Below are 20,450 nucleotides of genomic sequence, written 5' to 3' on the forward strand. Positions count from 1 at the left end.
CTGCCCAAGTAGCATGGGTCTCATAAGTAGTTTTGCAATGCTTTTTAAAATGTTTTATTTCAGGCGTCTTCTCCATTCACTTGTAAAATATAATGGAAATGGCAATTGCAAATTGTATTGCGCTGGAGGAAATCTGCTTACAGAAATTGGCACCATTCATTTTATTATGCAGCCAATGAGCTATATGCCTTCATAGCTAACATATCAGAAAGTGTATCAGCTGACTAACAGAACCAGCCACCTAATCTGAACCTTTATAGGTGCCATACAACAATACCTAAATGGTCCCACACAGAAGGACCCACAAAAGGCACAGAATCTGGGAAGATTCAGGAAAAGCAAAGTAAATCCTAGCCCTGGAAAAACAAAACCCAGATAAGTTAATGGTGTTTTGAGCACAAATTGCCATCAGCAACAATCCCATAACTTGGTAGAGGTCAGTCTAATTGTTCGTGGATGGCAGCACCTACAGGTGCTATCTGTAAATTGGAAGTGGGAGGTGGGCTTTATCCCAGGCTGAAAGGGCCTTGGAAAAATTCACTGCAGGTATGTAGACCATGGTTGTTTACTATGGAGTCTACCCTGTGTTTAGCAGGGCAGGGCTCTGCTTCAACAACATACTGTCTATGTTGATAGGATGTTTCTAGCCACGTCCCCCGCCAGTTACCAGGACTGTGATAGGTAGGAGTTTTTATCCAATTTGGCTTTTCAGGCTCTTAGCCTTTTTTTCATTTATCTTTTGCTTCAAAGTGGCTTATGACCTGTTGTTCCAAGCAGGAGGTGTTTCCTGAAACATCCCATTCTGTGCCCCCCAAGGGTGGGGTGCCAGCATCTCCGACAACCTGCAAGATAACAGCACGGAACTGGACAAATCTTATCAATGTTTCCATGATAAATGTGGATAGTGGAACAGTAACTAATTGTCCTGAATATAAACCTGGGTTGGATCTCTCCCCCAACACACACAGAGCTGCTCTGTATTATGTAACACCCTGTAGAAAAGTGGTTCTCAAACTTTTATACTGGTGACCCCTTTCACACAGCAAGCTCTGAGTGCGACCCCTCCCCACCTTATACATGAAAACCACTTTTAAATATATTTAACACCATTATAAATGCTGGAGGCAAAGCGGGGTTTGGAGTTGAGTTTGATAGCTTGCGACCCCCCCATGTAATAACCTTGCAACCCCCTGAGGGGTCCTGACCCCCAGTTTGAGAACCTCTGCTGTAGAAGATCTGAGGGCTAGTAACCTCACGTGAGCGCTGCTAATAGTAGTTGCATAATCACTGTTGAGTTGAAATCTCTGGTCGATGCTGAGATTTCAGCTTGCTTGGAGGGGTAAACACTGTCACTTTTCTGATAGCTTTCAATCCCAGCGGTGAATTATAGACTCATAGACTTTAAGGTCAGACGAGACCATTATGATCATCTGGTCTGACCACCTGCACAACGCAGGCCACAGAATCTTACTCACCCACTCCTGTATCAAACCCCTAAAGTATGTCTGAGTTATTGAAGTCCTCGAATTGTGGTTTAAAGACCTCAAGGTGCAGAGAATCCTCCAACAAGTGACCCGTGCCCCACGCTGCAGAGGAAGGCGAAAAACTGTCAGGGCCTCTGCCAGTCTGCCCTGGAGAAAAATTCCTTCTGGACCCCAAATATGGCAATCAGCTAAACCTTGAGCATGTGGGCAAGACTCACCAGCCAGACACCCAGGAAAGAATTCTCTGTAGTAACTCAGATCCCACCCCTTCTAACATGCCATCACAGGCCCTTGGGCATATTTACTGCTAATAATCAAAGATCAATTAATTGCCAAAATTAGGCTATCCCATCATACCATCCTCTCCATAAACTTATCAAACTTAGTCTTGAAGCCAGATATGTCTTTTGACCTTACTACTCCCATTGGTAGGTTGTTCCAGAACTTCACTCCTCTAATGGTTAGAAACCTTCGTCTGATTTCAAGTCTAAACATCCTAATGTCCAGTTTATATCCATTTGTTCTTGTGTCCACATTGGTACTGAGCTTAAATAATTCCTCTCCCTCCCTGATATTTATCCCTCTGATATATTTATAGAGAGCAATCATATCTCCCCTAAGCCTTCTTTTGGTTAGGCTAAACAAACCAAGCTCCTTGAATCTCCTTTCATAGGACAGGTTTTCCATTCCTCAGATCATCTGAGTAGCCCTTCTCTGAACCTGTTCCAGTTTGAATTCATCCTTCTTAAACATTGGAGACCAGAACTGCACACAATATTCCAGGTGAGATCTCACCAGTGCCTTGTATAACAGTACTAACACCTCCTTATCTTTACTGGAAATACCTCGCCTGATGCATCCCAAGACCGCATTAGCTTTTTTAACAGCCATATCACATTGGCAGCTCACAGTCATCCTGTGATCAACCAATACTCCAAGGTCCTTCTCCTCCTGTGTTACTTCCAACTGATACGTCCCCAGTTTATAACAAAAATTCTTATTAATCCCTAAATGCATGACCTTGCACTTTTCACTATTAAATTTCATCCTATTACTATTACTCCAGTCATCCAGATCTTCCTGTATGATATCCCGGTCCTTCTCTGTATTAGCAATATCTCCCAGCTTTGTGTCATCCGCAAACTTTATTAGCACATTCCCACTTTTTGTGTTAAGGTCAGTAATAAAAAGATTAAACAAGATTGGTTCCAAAACCAATCCCTGAGGAACACCACTAGTAACTTCCTTCCAGCCTGACAGTTCATCTTTCAGTATGACCTGTTGTAGTCTCCCCTTTAACCAGTTCCTTATCCACCTTTCAGTTTTCATATTGATCCCCATCTTTTCCAATTTAGCTAATAATTCCCCATGTTGAACCATATCAAATGCCTTACTGAAATTGAGGTAGATTAGATCCACTGCATTTCCTTTGTCTAAAAAATCTGTTACCTTCTCAAAGAAGGAGATCAGGTTGGGTTGGCATGATCTATCTTTTGTAAAACTATGTTGTATTTTGTCCCAATTACCATTGACCTCAATGTCCTTAACTACTTTCTCCTTCAAATTTTTTTCCAGGACCTTGCATACTACAGATGTCAAATTAACAGGCCTATAGTTACCCGGATCACTTTTTTTCCCTTTCTTAAAAATAGGAACTATGTTAGCAATTCTACAGTCATATGGTACAACCCCTGAGTTTACAGATTCTCAGCTTCACTTTTTTGAAAAGGGGTTAATTGGGACATGTTCCACTGCATTCATTAATTTTCATTTTAACTAGAGAACTGAGGCTGCCATCTGCATTTATTTGCATGAAGAGGTATTCTCAGAAGTTCTACCCTGGAACCAGATTGCTTTACACATGTGAATGCCCCTCCTGTCTCTAAGAAGCTCCAGTCTGTAGAACAATAGGGAGTGGCGTTAGAAAGGGCTGGTCTACACTAGGGGAGGTGATCGATCTAAGATACGCAACTTCAGCTACGTGAATAATGTAGCTGAATTGGAAGTATCTTAGATCGAGTTACCTATCATCTTCACAGCGCGGGATCGACATCCGCGGCTCCCCCTGTCGACTCCGCTACCGCCATTTGCGTTGGTGGAGTTCCGGAGTTGACAGGAGCGCATTCAGTGATCGATATATCGATCCCTGAGAAATCGATTGTTACCCGTGAAGACTTACCCAAATACAGCATTTAGCCAACCAGATCAGACCACTGATCCAGCCAAGCCAGTATCCTGCTTTTCACTGTGACCTCATGCTTCAATGGAAAGTGAAGAAAAACCCATAGTGCACATAGCTAGTTGTGTAGGGGACTCCTTTGAACTCTGCATGCAATCAACTGGCATCCTGAAGTAGGAAGTTTTCAAAATGCATTTGTTACTTACAATGCACCTAAGTATGCTGGGTGATTATTAGGCCAGGGACCACCAGTGAGACACAGTGTCGCCAAGTGAAGACAAAACCAAAAGGGGCAGAGGACCAGGGTTCCAATTACAAAGCAGAGGTCATTCAGATGTTAAATATACATTCCTGGAAGAGACAAAGAAAAAGATATGTCCGGTGCTTTGATATAAATGGAGAAAAGAGGTGTGGTGATACACCACCAATTAAGGCTGGAAAGGCAGATGCTTCCACTAACTACCATCTGAGCACATCCATGTCTAACCAATCTCCCCACATCACAATACTCTTAATATTTTCACCCATCTTGACTCAAGGCATTTCAACTACTGTAGTCAATACATCTCACAGCTTCCTTGCATCATCTGAGACAAGCCTGCTTGGCATGAAATGCAAGTGAGCCTCGGATATTCAAGCTGGTTTGATCTTGTTCAGCCCAGCTACCAGAACTAGAGCTGGCAGGAGGACAGCAATTCTGCTTCACTGTACCTTTTGAGGTTTTCGTGAAAATTGAATTACACTGATGTCTGTTTTCAGGTTGAAACGCAAGTTTTTTGATTGGGGAAGATAAGGGTGAGACGGTCCAGGTACAATCTCTGCTTGATTTAGAGCAGAGATTTTCATCCTAGATGAGTCTGAATCAGGCAAAGCAGGGATTTGAACCTTCCAACATCCCAGGCCAGCAGTCTTGCCACCAGGGAACAGAGCATGTGTGTATTCTTGCATGCACACACAATATTCTTGCCAAGACTTTCCTAAAAACTGATATGTCCACATGAAATGTTTCAGCTTTGCTGAAATTCCAGTTTGTTGAAAATGTTTCAACCATCTCTAGCCAAGATTAATATTGTTTTTTGAAAGGTTGCAGGTTCCTGCATACTAAAAATGGGAATGCTGGGGTGTGTGTGTGTGTGTGTGTGTGAGAGAGAAGCAAAGAAATGCTGAGTGTCCATCATCAGAATGTATTTAACCCCCTGGTGAACACCCTCTCTGGAAGCTTTTGGTCACAGCTGGATTTTGGCAGAGAGTTTGCCAGTTTCCTGATATACACTGACAGTGTTCACAGCTGCACTGTTACAAGGAGTTGCCATTTCTTGGACTTCCTGCTATGAGAGTTCATATCACTCGGGTATTAATCGAAAATGTGATAAAACTCTAGCATTGTATTACTCTCAACCTAAAATCTTTTCTGTTGACTAAGGCCCAGGCTTCCCTGGGGACTTTCTCTGAATCCAGTCAGCGATGGCTGGTTACCATTATAGCTGCCCCATGCACATCCCTTGGAAAAGGAAAGCTGCAATTTGTATTGATACCGCTTACTTTGCTTTAAGTGCTACAGCTGCATATTGGGACTCCGTTTGTATATGCTTGGGGTTTGCACTAGTTCAGCTGGGCATCAGTAGCTGGAACTGGGGCAAATCTGTATAACTCCCCTGGAGAATTGTCATTGGAGACCTAATAGACAAGGCTCACGCTGAAATCATGTGGTCGTCAAGAAAATGGAAAGACAGAGGGTGAGATGTGAAGAAAAAAATCTTCTCTTTTCCCTAAACCATTGCTATGACATCTGACCCATTTATAGAGCTGCTGCATTCCCCATCAAAGTGTATTGCAGTGCGGCAGTGAAGGCAACTCATAATTCTAGTGGTAAATTTTAAGAACATAAAATATCCGTACTGGGTCAGACCAAAGATCCATCCAGCCCAGTATCGTGTCTACCGACAGTGGCCACTGCCAGGTGCCCCAGAGGGAGTGAACCTAACAGGCAATGATCAAGTGATCTCTCTCCTGCCATCCATCACCACCCTCTGACAAACAGAGGCTAGGGACACCATTCCTTACCCAGCCTGGCTAATAGCCATTGATGGACTTAGTCTCCATGAATTTATCCAGTTCTCTTTTAAACCCTGTTATAGTCCTAGCCTTCACAACCTCCTCAGGCAAGGAGTTCCACAAGTTGACTATGCGCTGTGTGAAGAAGAACTTCCTTTTATTTGTTTTAAACCTGCTGCCCATTAATTTCATTTGGCGGACCCTAGTTCTTATATTATGGAAACAAGTAAATAACTTTTCCTTATTCGCTTTCTCCACATCACTCATGATTTTATATACCTCTCCCATATCCCTCCTTAGTCTCCTCTTCTCCAAGCTGAAAAGTCCTAGCCTCTTCAATCTTTCCTCATATGGGACTTGTTCCAACCCCCTAATCATTTTAGTTGCCCTCCTCTGAACCTTTTCTAATGCCAGTATATGTTTGCTTTTTTGATTGCCACAGCACACTGTGTGGACATCTTCAGAGAACTATCCACAATGACGCCAAGATCTTTTTCCTGATTAGTTGTAGCTAAATTAGCCCCCATCATATTGTATGTATAGTTGGGGTTATTTTTCCAAATGTGCATTACTTTACATTTATCCACATTAAATTTCATTTGCCATTTTGTTAGCCAATCACTTAGTTTTGTGAGATCTTCTTGAAGTTCTTCACAGTCTGCTTTGGTCTTAACTATCTTGAGCAGTTTAGTATCATTTGCAAACTTTGCCACCTCACTTTTTACCCCTTTCTCCAGATTATGAATAAATTGAATAGGATTGGTCCTAGGACTGACCCTTGGGGAACACCACTAGTTACCCCTCTTTTCTAAAAAATTGCCATTTAGTCACTGGATCCCCTTTGACCCCTTCAAAGAGCTCTAATAGATTGGTAAGACACAATTTCCCTTTACAGAAACCATGTTGACTTTTGCCCAACAATTTAGGTTCTTCTATGTGTATGACAATTTTATTCTTTACTATTGTTTCAACTAATTTGCCTGGTATAAACGGTAGACTTACCGGTCTGTAAATGCCTGGATCACTTCTAGAGCCCTTTTTAAATATTGGCATTATATTAGCTATCTTCCAGTCATTGGGTACAGAAGCCAATTTAAAGGACAGGTTAAAAATCATAGTTAGTAGTTCCACATATTTCACGTTTGACCTTTTTCAGAACTCTTGGGTGAATGCCATCTGGTCCTGGTGACTTGTTAATGTGAAGTTTATCAATTAATTCCAAAACCTCCTCTAGTGACACTTCAATCTGTGACAATTCCTCAGATTTGTCACCTACAAAGGATGACTCAGGTTTGGGAATCTCCCTAACGTCCTCAGCCATGAAGACTGAAGCAAAGAATTCATTTAGTTTCTCTGCAATAACTTTATCGTCTTTAAGTGCTCCTGTTGTATCTCCTTCGTCCAGGGGCCCCACTGGTTGTTTAGCAGGCTTCCTGCTTCTGATGTACTTTAAAAACATTTTGTTACTGCCTTTTGAGTTTTTGGCTAGCCGTTCTTCAAACTCCTCTTTGGCTTTTCTGATTACATTTTTACACTTAATTTGACAGTGTTTACGCTCCTTTCTATTCACCTCCCTTGCAAAGGATCCCTTTGACTAACAGGCAAAAGTTGCCCAGGCAGTTCTGCAGTGAGGCCTGTGGCTGCCTTTTCCTTTAATCAGGAGGTGCGGGGACTACCGGCTGCTTGATTTAAACCAACATGTTGCAAGCTGGAACCTGGCCACGTCTGAGCACTGCGATAATGCTCCATGTGGTACAAATTCAAGTTGCTCCAGCCACTTGGCTGAGTAGACTCTGGGATCCCTGACGCTGCATCTGACAAACCCAGAGTAAGAAAAGACTTCCTTTCCCAGAATGCAAGGAGAGAAGGGGGGCGGACGGAGGAAATTGATTAGGGGCAAAGCAGAGGGCTGAATTTAAAGCTGTTGCTTCTCTGGGAGCTGTACTTTGACCCTGCCAGGGGAGAAGGAGTGAGGGGGGTGAAATAAGTGCTGTGTGTCTCTGCTATCCCAGCCTCTCTCTGCTTTGAACCTGCAGGGCCAGCTGTGGCTGTGGGTGCTGTGCTGGGGGAGGAGGGGTAAGCAAGGGGTGCGGGATGGAGCCCCTCTTCGTGCGTGGCAGCCAGCTGCTCCGGAAAATGCTTTGCCCTCTGAGGTTCTCGGCAACTTTCCTGGCAGCCAAGCTCCAGCCACCTTTGCTGAGCAGCCCCAGAGCTAGCCTGTGTGTGTGGGTCACAGCTCACCCTCCTGCAGCTGGCTCCTTGCCTGGCTTCCACCGTGGGGGCTCAGAGAGCCTGCTCGCTGGGCACGGTGCCCCTCGCCGCTTTCTCACTGGCTCTAGCTTCAATCTGCCTCCCAGTGCTCAGCTCATAGCCAGGCCCGTGGGGGTCTGCTCCATGATGAAGCTGCCCATTCAGACTTCACCAGAAGGACTAGATGCTGCGTTTGTTGGGGTGCCCCTTGACACAGGAACCTCCAACCGTCCTGGTGCAAGGTAAGGGGCAGGTGTTAGGCTATGATCTGAGGAGGGGGAAGCCACAACCCATGGGATGGGGGCATTTACTGTCTAATGACTATTCAAGAAAAATCCCAGGGGAGTCTGCTGGTGAAAGATGCGGGACTGGCTGCCCAGTAGTGTGGGTCCTTCTTTTTATTCCAGGGAACAGATGCAGCAGCATGCCAAGTTTCCCTGTTCTGCTCTGTGAGTCTGCCTCTGCCCCGTCCTGCAGGGACCAAGCAAAAGCAGGAGAGGGTGGTTTGCTCTTGGTACCATTCAGTCCTGTGAAGGTGCCAGTTGTCAGAGTGGTTTTGTAATGTGACAATTAGGGTTCAGACACCCCAGGGGGAGAACAGGGGTTTGAACCTCAAAGAATTTGCAATTGAATCAACTGATGGAATATAATATTATTGTGCTATAAACACACATTGAGTAAAGTCTTTTATGAAAACTGGTGACATGCTAGCCGTGAACATCCATGTGATGTATGCATGGGAAGTGCATAGAGTTATGTGTGGGTGCTGAAAATATGTTCTTATAATATGTTGTGGATAGAGCTGTTAAACCAACTTGCCTTAGACAAAGGAATGTGGATTTACCTGTCTAGATCAGGGGTGGGCAAACTTTTTGGCCCAAGGGCCACATCTGGGAGGGGAAATTGTATGCAGGGCTATGAATGTAGGGCTGAGGCAGAGGACTGGGGTGTGGGAGGAGGTGCGATATGTGAGAGGGGGCTCAGGGAAGGGTTGGGGTGCAGGAGTGGTGCAGAGTGCGGCAGGGGACTCAGGGCAAGGGGTTGGGATGGCTCTGTGGAGGCTGCAAACCTAAGAGTGTTCGTGAGTGTCCATTGAGCATGATGAATGCTGAAGGGAGATGCTCATTTCAGGCTTTCCAGTCATGAGCATGGCCTAAGCACTTCAGCAGATGGATCATGTGTGGCTCCAATCAGAGACCTGATTGTAAATCTAGTGTGACTGGCAAAGAGTTTCAAAAGCACCTGATAATTTAGGGTGCCCAAAGTGAGACACTTTAAAGGGAGCGGAGGTTGAAAAGGCGGTTGTTCAGCATTTTTGAAAAGCAGGCCCCTGAAAATCTTCTCAAGTTGGCCACTCAGAATCAGAGTCGCATGTGAAAGTCTTTGCACACACTCTAGATTTGCAGTAAGCTCTCTGCCTGGATCTACAGATGACCTATCTGTTGAAGCCATTAGGCCATACTCATTATGCATCTGACATAGACAATCACAACCATAATATAATAGTCCTACTTGAAACATTTGCCCCAATGGTCATTCCAACCTTCAACTCCTAAGTGTCTAGTGGGAGTGTGTGCCCAACCAGCCACGTGTTCAGAATCCCCTGGTCCTATGGAAGTTTCCTCCCCGAACCATCCCAGATAACAAAGTGTGGGATTCTTTCCCTTCCAGGTTCGGCCCTCGCCAGATTCGAGCCGAGTCGTGCATGGTGAGGACGTATAACCCCAGCACTGGGGCAGCACCTTTCCATTCCCTCATGGTTGCTGACATTGGTGATGTGAATGTGAACCTCTACAACCTGCAGGACAGCTGCAGGCAAATCCGAGAAGCCTATCAGAAGATTGTGGCAGCTGGCTGCATTCCCCTCACACTGGGTAAGGAACCCAGGGCTGGGCCCAATCTCATCCTTTGCTGTTTAAACACCAGTTATTATATGGGCACTCAGAAGAATAGCAGGATCCATTAAAGCTGCCTCCCCCCTTCTGTCCTATGCACTGCAATGGATATAGACTAATTTATTAACAGGGTCTTGAGAGTGCAAGAGAGCTACTCTCTCCTCCTCCCCACTGAGATAATTCAGTCTCCTTCAGCCGCTCCCAGACCTTTGCTGCTGCTGGTTCAGCTCTGGGGCCAGGGCTAGGGGAGAGGCACCTCTCCCTCAAGCTACTGCAGGAAGAGAGAGCTGGGCGGGGAGTTCTCTCTCCCCGCTGCAGCCCTGGGGCAGCCTACACACCAAACCCCTCATCCCCGGCCCCACCCCAGAGCCTGCACCCTCAGACAGAGCCCTCACCCCCCGCACTCCAACCCTCTGCCCCAGCCCTGAGCCCCTTCCCACACTCCAAAGCCCTTGGCCCCACCCCCACCACACATCACCTCCCTATTGGGATGTAAAAAATTAGAGGGAACATTGGCTGTGACACCTGTGTATTTTTATGTCTGGTTTTGTAATCAAGCAGTTTTTAAGTGAGGTGAACCGTGCGGGTACGCAAGACAAATCAGACTCCTGACAGGGGGACAGTAGTCTGGAAAGGCTGAGAGCCACTGTCCTAAATGACTGCCCCAAGCTCAACCATCAATTTGTGGCAGAGCTGTGAGTAGAACCCAGAAGTCTTGACTCCTGTCCTTGTGCTCAGATGTCCCACTCTCCATACCACCTGGTTGTGAAGGTGGGTAGCTAATCAGACCAACAACAATGAACGTTTGCTCTGGATATGATGGAAGGTTGTATCCTGAAATGCTGCCTTTCTTAAAAGAATAAAAACGTTTCTGAATAAGGAATAAAGGAATATTCTTCTAATGTGAGAATAGAAAAGTTTTGGGGTTTTTTTGGAAATTCATCTACCATTTATATGTGTTAAAAGTAAATTCCAGGCCTGTGTTGGGCTCCTTTTCTGGCTGGCGTGGTTTACTGTACCTTGCAACAATGTTCCTTTAAGTAGTTAACATCCCATTGTTATCTGGGATGGTTCGAGGAGGAAACTTCCATAGGACCAGGGGATTCTGAACACGTGGTGGTTGGGCACACACTCCCCCTAGACACTTAGGAGTTGAAGGTTGGAATGACCATTGGGGCAAATGTTTCAAGTGGGACTATTTTATATTATGGTTGTGATTGTCTATGTCAGATGCATAATGAGTATAGCCTAATGGCTTCAACAGATAGGCCACCTGTAGATCCAGGCAGTGTCCCCTCTTCTACCAGCATAATTTAATCAGAAATAACAGAGCATCGTAAAAGGTGCATAATAAATCTAACCTTTGCCCAGGACTCTGTGTTAAATCAGGGACTGTGACTGCCATATCATCCACAATACCTGGACTGGACGATCCTCTTATGCTGTGTCAAAAATGAGTAACAGAGATTAGAGACAAGGCTGTTTCATTGTTCTCTACTGAACACAAATTAAAATTACATTTAAGATCATATTCAGCCATTTATTTTGTTAACCTGTTCAGTAGGACCTGAAATGAGAGCATATGCCCATAACAAAAATGTTTAGGGTTTTAAATTGAATCAAACCTTACGCAGTGTATTAGTTTCATGGCAGAAAGCGATTTGGACTTGTATTGATGTGTGCACACATGCAATTACTGTTTAACCCTAGGGCATCTATGACTTTGCAATCTGAAACTCACTTCACTGTTGTGAACATATAGAGTGAGGGCTTGGATTACAAATCAGTGTCAGGCTACTCAAATGCCCAGAGTCCGTATTTAGAAATATGTGATGCCTGTATTTATAACACAAAGCTAGGATCCCTCACTTCAAATTCCTGCTGTAGCACGAGTGAAATCCAGTCACCCACAGATCTCACGCCATCCCTTTTACCAAAGTAAGAGGTGGGATATCGCAACTAGGAACTGGCAGATTTTTCTTTATTAATTGGAGCTCTATCACTTTGTATGACGAGCTCCTCAGCTCTCACAGCTAAGCAGCGTTGGGCCCACATCAGAAAGTAGCTGGAAAGGAGACCTCGTAAAAAACCCTCATGGTGCTGGAGATTCAATAGGTGGTGCTCTTCCCTCTGAGTCAATATGGAGCCAAACACCCCTGTATAGTTCTGGAGGTGCCATTAATTAATACATTTGGGATTATGATAGTGTGTCCCACAGTGCTATGTATATGAGAAATAAAACAGAAACACTACCACTGAGGCCTTTATATATAAATATATTGTAATTAGTTACTACACAGTACTGTCCATTCAGTAGGTTATCTGGAAGACAGCATCCATAAGAAACAACTGGATCTACATCAACTACTGGTGTATCACAGAGCAGTTCAACCAATGGAACAGAGAAGCTACCCACTTCTCTTTCCTGCCCAGTGAAGCTTACCAGAGGGTGACAACCAGCAGTAAGGGTAACCTATAACATGAACGGACAGTACTGTGTAGTAACTAATTACAATATATTTATATATAAAGGCCTCAGTGGTAGTGTCACTACTCCAAATTTATGTTTTATTTCTCATATACATAGCACTGTGGGACACACTATCATAATCCCTATCCCAGTATTTCAAAACACTCAGCCTACTACTAATGATGAAACAGGTGATAACTGGAATTGCCCTAATAGGAGTGTGTTTCTATCTGTGTCACCAAAGTAAAAGGGCCAGAGTACACCAGCAGACTGGAAAAACATGGTTACACTTAGATATAAAGTGGTGTCATAGGTACACATACATACTATACATACATGCCCATACACACTACAAATATATATGCCATATCCATATAATTCATATATATTAATTATTTGGGAGTGCCTCTAAGACTCAGTCATGGTCCCGGGCCTAACGTTCCCAGGCCCACAATAAGGGACTAAAAAATAATTGGATAATAAAATCTATCAGTCGTACGTGGGAATGTGCAGACTAGAGTCAGATGAGGCATGAGTGAATGGATGGTAAAGTAAGATAACCACATAACAGTGTTTAGCCCACTAGGTTATCGTTAGTCCATGCATTATGCTTTTCTGGGACGATGGGTAAACATCCTCCCCATAAAAAGACAAAAAGTGGGGGAATGTAGTAAGAGGAGGCCCTGAGATACAAACCTTGGTATCAGAGGCCCAGTGTGAGGCCTAAGGCCTAAACTAAAGTAATGGTCAAGACTTTGCTAACATAAAGCAAAGTTAAGCTGTGAGCCAGAGGCAGGCCCTGCTCACAGAAGCTGGCAAGGAAAGGGCTGATGCTGCAGAAAGAGACACACCTAAAAGGTACTGGACACCAGATATCAGAATATTGACATACTTGTTCACTCCACACAGATAACAAGGAACAGGCTGACCCATCCCAATGACAGGGCCAAAAGGGTAATATGATGGATACAGTTGTTTTGTTCGAACCAACATGTACAAGGTGAGAGGCGGCACCTTACTACGTAGAGGGGTTGCACCTTGCTACGTAGAAGGGTTGCACCTCATACGTCAGGAGTGATGTGTAACTTGTTTGTACCTGGGTATAAGAATGCATCCCTGGGGCGGTGTCTTTGTCCAGCCTAGGGGGCAGTGGAAAGTCCCACCACTGACTGAGCTGAGTCCATTGCCAGGGAGCACATGTGTACTGGCTAGCTGCACCTTAACAGCACCTTGGACTTCATTTGCCAGGGAGCTGGAGACTGTGTTTTTCTTCAACAATAAATCTGGCCGACATACCTTTGTACCTTACTAGAGTCTGTGGTCATTAGGGGTTCTCTCGGGGTCTGCTGTGTTAGCTATTTGCACAGAGCTGGGATAGCACACAGAGGGAACACACGCACGCAGCCAATTGATATCAACATTGAACAGAGCAGAGCACCACCCCGGTAGCATCTTTCAGATAAAACTTACAACAGAGTTCCAAACTGCTTGTGCTCATCAAAGATACCATGCCACTTTTTGCAAGAGATAAGTGTCTGTGTCCTGACTCGATTCCAGTTTGGGTAATAACATTCAACCTTCCCAAATGCCCATTGAAATTTCAGTGGCATATGGTGGAGTTCTGCTCCTCAACTGTTGTGTAGCATTGCTGTCGATTAAGTCCCAGCTGCGACACAACCCAGAGGCAGCTGCAAGTAGGAGATGAAGTGATTCTTGGATATCCATCTGTGTACCAGATATCTGCATTCAGAAGCTGGCCTTGAGTACCAGCTACAACAAGAGAATGACGGCTGGCTGGATTTTTGAGAGCTTTTATTAAGAGAAGCTGCCCCTTTTAATACTATCAGTCACCAATTTAAAGCTTCAGGGAAGGTAATTAGATGAATAAAGGCTGTTACTTCTAAAGGATGATCTCTCTCTTTGTGAAGTGCTGATGTGTTCCCCTATGAGAGGAGAGGTGCTATATGAATGTAGCTTGCTACTGATCAGTGCTGGCCTGTTCTTATTACATAGCATGTTCTCCGTTCCCTGTCCCATTGCAGGTGGTGATCACACAATAACATACCCGATCCTGCAGGCAGTGGCAGAAAAGTAAGTTCAAAATCTGAAAATGGAGCATGTTTAAAAAGCTGATACCTTGTGGTGATAGATGTGACGTCCCCCTTGAGTTGTCGAGTCTGTGCTCTACTGGGCAGTCATAGAAATGTCAGGCTGGAAGGGATCTTAAGAGGGTGTGACATTGCACTCTATATGATTTTATGAAAGTATGCTGATGAGGGTGAATATAATGTAACTAAAACATGCTTTGTGCAAAAGGTCTCTTGTAAAATATCATTACAAAGCTTATAGTCTACTGAGTGTTGTCATCCTATTTGTGTAAATGTGTCACTCTTGTATCTGAAACTAGAAATATGAAATATAACTCTGAGGACCTATTGTAATTACGCAAAGTGTGGGCCATTAATGGTGGTTTGGAATCTTAATTACTCCCATTAACCAGGACAATTGACTGTAGATGGCTCTGTTTTACTTGTAAGTCTTCCTGTATACGTGTGTGCTGGTAAGTGGGTAATGAAGTAACCCTGTCGTAAAGGAAATTTGGTTGGGTTGGCATGATTTTTTCTTGATAAATCAATTTTGACTATTCTTTATAACCCTATTATTCTGTAGGTGCTTACAAATTTATTACTTAATAATATATTCCAGATTCTTTTACATATTGAAGTTAGGCTGACTGGTCTATAATTCCCCGGGTCCTCTTTGTTCCTCTTTTTAAAGATCATTACTATGTTTGCCTTTCTTCAGTCCTTTGGGACCTTACTTGCCCTTCCTGGGTTCTCAAACATAATCATGAACAGTTCTGAGATTGCTCCAGCTAGTTCCTTAAGTCCCCTAAAATGAATTTCATCAGGCCCTGGTGACTTGAATACATCTAATTTAAAGAAATATTCTTTAACTTGTTCTTTCTCTATTTTGGCTTGCATTCCTTCCCCCTGGTTCTTAACATGAATTGTGTTAAGTATTGGGTCACAATTTACCTTTTTAGTTAAGACTGTAGCAATATAGGCATTACACAGCTTCTTAATGTGGTCAGTTATTAGCTCTCCTTCTCTGCTAAATGGAGGACCTACACCAGGGGTCGGCAACCTTTCAGAAGTGGTGTGCCAAGTCTTCATTTATTCACTCTGATTTAAGGTTTCGCGTGCCGGTAATACATTTTAATGTTTTTTAGGTCTTTCTCTGTAAGTCTGTAATATAGAACTAAACTATTGTTGTATGTAACGTAAACAAAGTTTTCAAAATGTTTAAGAAGCTTCATTTAAAATTAAAATAAAATGCAGAGCCCCCCAGACCGGTTGCCAGGATCCGGGCAGTGTGAGTACCACTGAAAATCAGCTCGCGTGCCGCCTTCGGCATCTGTGCCATAGGTTGCCTACCCCTGACCTACACTTTCCTTTGTCTTTCTAATCCTACCCATGTATTCCTTCTTATTGCCTTTTATGTCGCTTGGTAGATGTAACTCATTTTGTGCCTATCTTTCTGATTTTGTCCCTCCATGCTTGTGCTATTCTTTTATACTCATCATCAGCAATTTCTCCGGTTTTCATGTTTTTGTAGGCTTCCTTTTTTAATTTTCAGGTCATTAAAGAGCTCCTGATGGAGCCATCTTCGCTTCCCACTGTTCTTCTTATCTTTCAAATGGCTCCGCAGACATTTAGGATTCCAGGGTTCATGTAATCAGACAGGGTTGGAGAGTCATGTGAGGAATAAAGCCAGGCTGCAGCAGTGTCTGTCAATCAATAGCTAGATGATGGCAATCTTCCCATTTGCTCCTCTCACTTATCCAGAGCCTGTTTGTGCTGATCCCAGCTGGCATCTTGTGTCCCCACTCTGTCCCCAGTGATCTTTGCCTTAGAGTTAATTGGTGAGAGAGCGTGTGTTTGTTGCCTTCCTGAACCTGCTGAATAGTAAGATGCCTGCTGAGAGGTCTGAAGCCATAAGAATGTAGGGTGGGAAGGAGATCTTGACAAGTCAATTGTATGATCTGTTTGGAGTTTAGATCTCTGTCATTGTGAAGAATCCAAGATTTTATGCTGACGGACTGAACAAGGTCAAAAATAGTGTAAGCACCTGTGTTAATCAAAGTATGTGAGCACGGGGCTGGAGTTAAGGCAGTGTTTGTGCCTGCCCTGTCCCAATTAGGCATGGTCCCGTGGGACTGGTGCACGTGGATGCTCATACCGACACAGGAGACACAGCGCTGGGGGAGAAGATCTACCATGGGACGCCATTCCGACGCTGTGTGGACGAGGGGCTCCTGGATTGCAAACGCGTGGTTCAGATCGGAATCAGAAGCTCCTCCTATACCCCGGATCCCTACAAATACTGCCGGGACCAGGTAGTATACACCACCGCCAAAACCTCTACCCTCCGCCGGGCCCTGCCTGTGCAGTCAGGGCCACACAGCCATTGATTTCAGTGCTGGGAATAATAATATGTCCCTCTGGTTCCTGAGACGGCAGTTGTGAGGCTTGCTGGGTGTGTGTGACATATTTTGAGATCCTCAGACAAGAGGTGCAAGATGATATTTTTTGTTAACTGACTTGCTGCCTGGAACGCTTCTTCCACTCCAATCCCTGCAACTAAGACACTTAGAGCAGGAAAAAAGCCACTCACTGCCAAGCTTCTCATTTATTGTCCCCTCCACCAGCACCACTTATGATCTGCAGAAGACACTTGCTTTGGCCACTTAGAGCTGTTTGCCTAAACATTACACTGGACCACTGCTCTCTGCACCCGGTTCCTTTCCCCAGCAGCGTGTTTCAGGCAGTGGAAGCCCAACTTTTTTTTTTTTCTGCCTCCAACAGGGGTTCCGTGTTGTCCTGGCTGAAGACTGCTGGCTGAAGTCCTTGGTACCACTGATGGCGGAGGTGAGAAAGCAGATGGGAGCCAAGCCCATTTACATCAGCTTTGATATTGATGGATTAGACCCTGCATACGCCCCTGGCACAGGGACCCCTGAAATTGCTGGTCTCACACCTGCTCAGGTAAGGAGATGCTCAGACTCTATTTCTGAATGTGCAGAGTGGATGCAGGGAAAACCTGGCTCCTTTTAAAGGAAGTCTCAGGGCTTACACTGTCCGCCTCCTAGAAATCTAAGGGTCAAGGATCTACATGGGATTTAGAAGTCTTTAAACAAGAAAACTGGCATATCAGGAACTGAAATCATTGAGAGCTCCTGTTGTGTCCTGCCTAGAATATACAGAGAGACTGGAATTTACCCTTCTATTCTAGGAAAAGCCACCGCTAAGAGAGATTGAGCTGATGTACAGTTTGATGGTGTCTCAGTATTTATACATCTAATCCTCTGCTTTCCGCTCACTCTGGTTTAGCAAAGAGCACCAGGGTACAGCAGTGATCTTGGATGGGAATTGTATGGACTGTATTTTCACAGATTTCATGTCAGCTGTGTTTAAAAACAAAACCACCCCCTTGGCTATTTAAATATATAGAATGTTTTCAAAGTTAACAATTTGGGTACCTGGTAACTAGCCTTTATTACCTTCCCTAGGCTTTGGAGATCATTCGTGGGTGCAAAGGACTGAATATAGTGGGATGCGATCTTGTTGAAGTTGCACCAATCTATGATGCTTCTGGTGAGTCAAAGGAAATATTTGGGACAATACTGCAAAGTTAGAGAAATGCTACATCCAATGTTTGTCAGTAGCAGATTGGGTCCTGTTTAGCTGTGGGCACTGGACGCTGTCTATAGAGTTCAAAGCAAATCGACAGAGATTTGGTCCTGGACAGTTTGAGCATCCCTAGAGAACATAGTGATGGCTGTCGGGAATATTTGTAGTCGGCTATTTCTATTCTGTGTGTTACAGACAATTCAAACAGCATGCTGCAGGAGAATATTTAAGAAAATGCAGAGTAGTCCTTAGGAATCTAGCAACAGCTATTTCAGGGTATGCTAGAGTGTGTGACCACCAGGATGTCGGGGACAGTAGTGCTGTGTAAACAAGAGAGGCCACAACTCTTCTGTAATGAAGAAGTGGATTCCTCAGCATTAGTCAAAACTCAGCTCAGTCCTCTACACAGCTGGAAGGTAAGAAGCACTTGTGAATGAACTGCTATGCTTGTGTAAATCTGTACTTCCGTTCTGCAGTTCTATAGCACCTTCAGTGCAAGCACCTCAAGCACTAATGGTCTGATCCCCTTGGTCCCCTTGTAGCTCCCTTTTCAGATTGGAAAAACTGAGGTACAGGGAGGTGACAGGACCTGTCACAGCTCACTCACCAAACTGCCTGGTGGAGGCTGTAAATAAAAGCCAGATTTCTGGAGTCAAAGTCCTGTGCTTTAACCACTAAGCAATGCTTCCTCTGCATTTATGTGGCTGCCACAGCAGTACAAGGAGATATTGGTCCTGCCCTTGGTGACACAGGCGACTCCATGCTTCAATAGCAGTAAAGAAAAAATCAATACTCAAAACAAATTTAATTTAGAAAAAACACTGTTTGAACCAATTACGTTCTGAAACGGTGGTAGGCAAAGTACATCTTATAAGATGATGCCTGCATTTGGCTCCTGTACTGCCAAAGGCACAGCTGTCACTTTTTTTAGCAGAACGCTCTGCTGCAAATGAAACTGACTTTGTCATATGTATATACCCACAGCCAGGCTCATGCAGGGGGAAAAGTGCCTGCTTTACAAAAACAAACGAACAAAACAAAAACAAGCAAAGCAAACACTGTATCTGGTTCCTGGAGATCTGTAGAGACTATAACAACACTGGAACGTCCTGTCCTGGGGCCACTCTGCCTTTAGATTGATTTCAGTGTGAGCTATACACATAAAGGGACAGACTTGGAGTCGTAGGTTGCATTATGCTGGCAAAAGTCAGCTGTGCATTTCACCTGGTGTCGCTCCAACAGTGTAGCAGTGGTGAGTGATAGTATGGACAGGACTGAATGTGTTCTCTTCCCTCGTACAATGGTAGAGACGACAGCTTTCCGCCAAGGCGCTCCCTAAGGAAGTAGCACCAGCTGTGAATTAGGGGTCACGATCTGTGTTTTGGCACGTTAGATACAGCCTTAGTGTACTGAGCAAATGAAACTTGTGTGACTAAGAATTAAGTTACTTGTATATTGGTTCAGCTGTTGACTATTAAATACTCTAATTTATTTCCTGGGGTTGGGATAGGGATTCTATTTGAAGACAAGAAGTCAGTTGGGTAGAACTAAAGCATCCAGCATAACTACATTTGTAGTTTACCAGCACAGACAGCTTTTCACTGGTGTATGGCTTTTAAGCATCCGGTCTGTGCGCCAAGTGAATTTGTGCAGGAGCACATCGTGGACTTGAATAAGCCTCTGCCAACATGGAGTCAATTACAGGATTGGGCCCTTGGTGTCGGAGAAAGAGTTGGAAAAGAATTCCTTGTTGTAAGGACTTTCTGACTGACCCTTTAATTGGAAGCCATTGGATAGTCATGGTATTTTTCTTTGTTTGTAGGTAACACAGCCCTCATGGGAGCAAATCTGCTGTTTGAAATGCTGTGCGCACTCCCGCGAGTCAAAACGATTTAAAGCCATGTAGGGCGGGCTCCAGCTTATGCAAATCAAGTCACGACCACTATCTCTTCACCTACATGATGAGTTTAATATTTCCAGCCTTTCCGCGCAAATACTTTGACACAATACGAATGAAGAAAGAAGCCTGAATGGAACAACTCAGATTTTACTTTTAATTTCTGTCATCCCTCACTCTCTGCAGGTAGAGAAGAGGCGAGGGAAAGCTAAGCTTTGTGGTAGAGAATAAAAACCATTCCTCACCAGTCATTTCAAGCTCCTCGTATGCTCTAAGCAGCAGGTAGAAGAGATGCTGGAATTTGGGGGGCAGGCTTATTGTTCACGGTGCTGTAGTAATGTGGCTTAGCAGCACATGAATCCAGTGACTGCAGCTTGAATTCTTTCAATATAAAAACTGGCAGCTATGATCTAAAATGGAGGTTTCTTTTGGAAGTGCCTAGTAAGGATTTTTCCCCACTAAAATTAAACCTAGGAGGGGAGCAATATACAGACATAATGTAACATCCTGGCTCCCTTCCATGGGTA

At 44.3% G+C, this 20,450-nt stretch overlaps 1 protein-coding gene across 1 annotated transcript; it reads left to right on the forward strand.

Moving 5' to 3' along the window:
• Window positions 1–7,532: 7,532 nt before the first annotated feature.
• On the forward strand, window positions 7,533–20,174 carry AGMAT (agmatinase). Its single transcript, XM_030537539.1, has 7 exons — window positions 7,533–8,210; window positions 9,640–9,842; window positions 14,376–14,424; window positions 16,537–16,732; window positions 17,202–17,381; window positions 17,906–17,990; window positions 19,849–20,174. The coding sequence occupies exons 1-7, from the start codon at window positions 7,813–7,815 to the stop codon at window positions 19,920–19,922; spliced, it is 1,185 nt and encodes a 394-aa protein (XP_030393399.1). The 5' UTR covers window positions 7,533–7,812; the 3' UTR covers window positions 19,923–20,174.
• The last annotated feature ends 276 nt before the right edge of the window (window positions 20,175–20,450 follow it).

Source organism: Gopherus evgoodei, chromosome 18 (assembly GCF_007399415.2).
Source record: "Gopherus evgoodei ecotype Sinaloan lineage chromosome 18, rGopEvg1_v1.p, whole genome shotgun sequence".
In the NCBI taxonomy this organism is placed as follows: domain Eukaryota; kingdom Metazoa; phylum Chordata; order Testudines; family Testudinidae; genus Gopherus; species Gopherus evgoodei.

Bases quoted from the DNA above. Each gene is read 5' to 3' on its own strand.
- AGMAT (XM_030537539.1), top strand. From the start codon at position 7,813: ATGGAGCCCCTCTTCGTGCGTGGCAGCCAGCTGCTCCGGAAAATGCTT. The intron at 8,211-9,639 runs GTAAGGGGCAGG...TTTCCCTTCCAG, and splicing joins TCCAACCGTCCTGGTGCAAG to GTTCGGCCCTCGCCAGATTC. The intron at 9,843-14,375 runs GTAAGGAACCCA...GTCCCATTGCAG, and splicing joins CTGCATTCCCCTCACACTGG to GTGGTGATCACACAATAACA.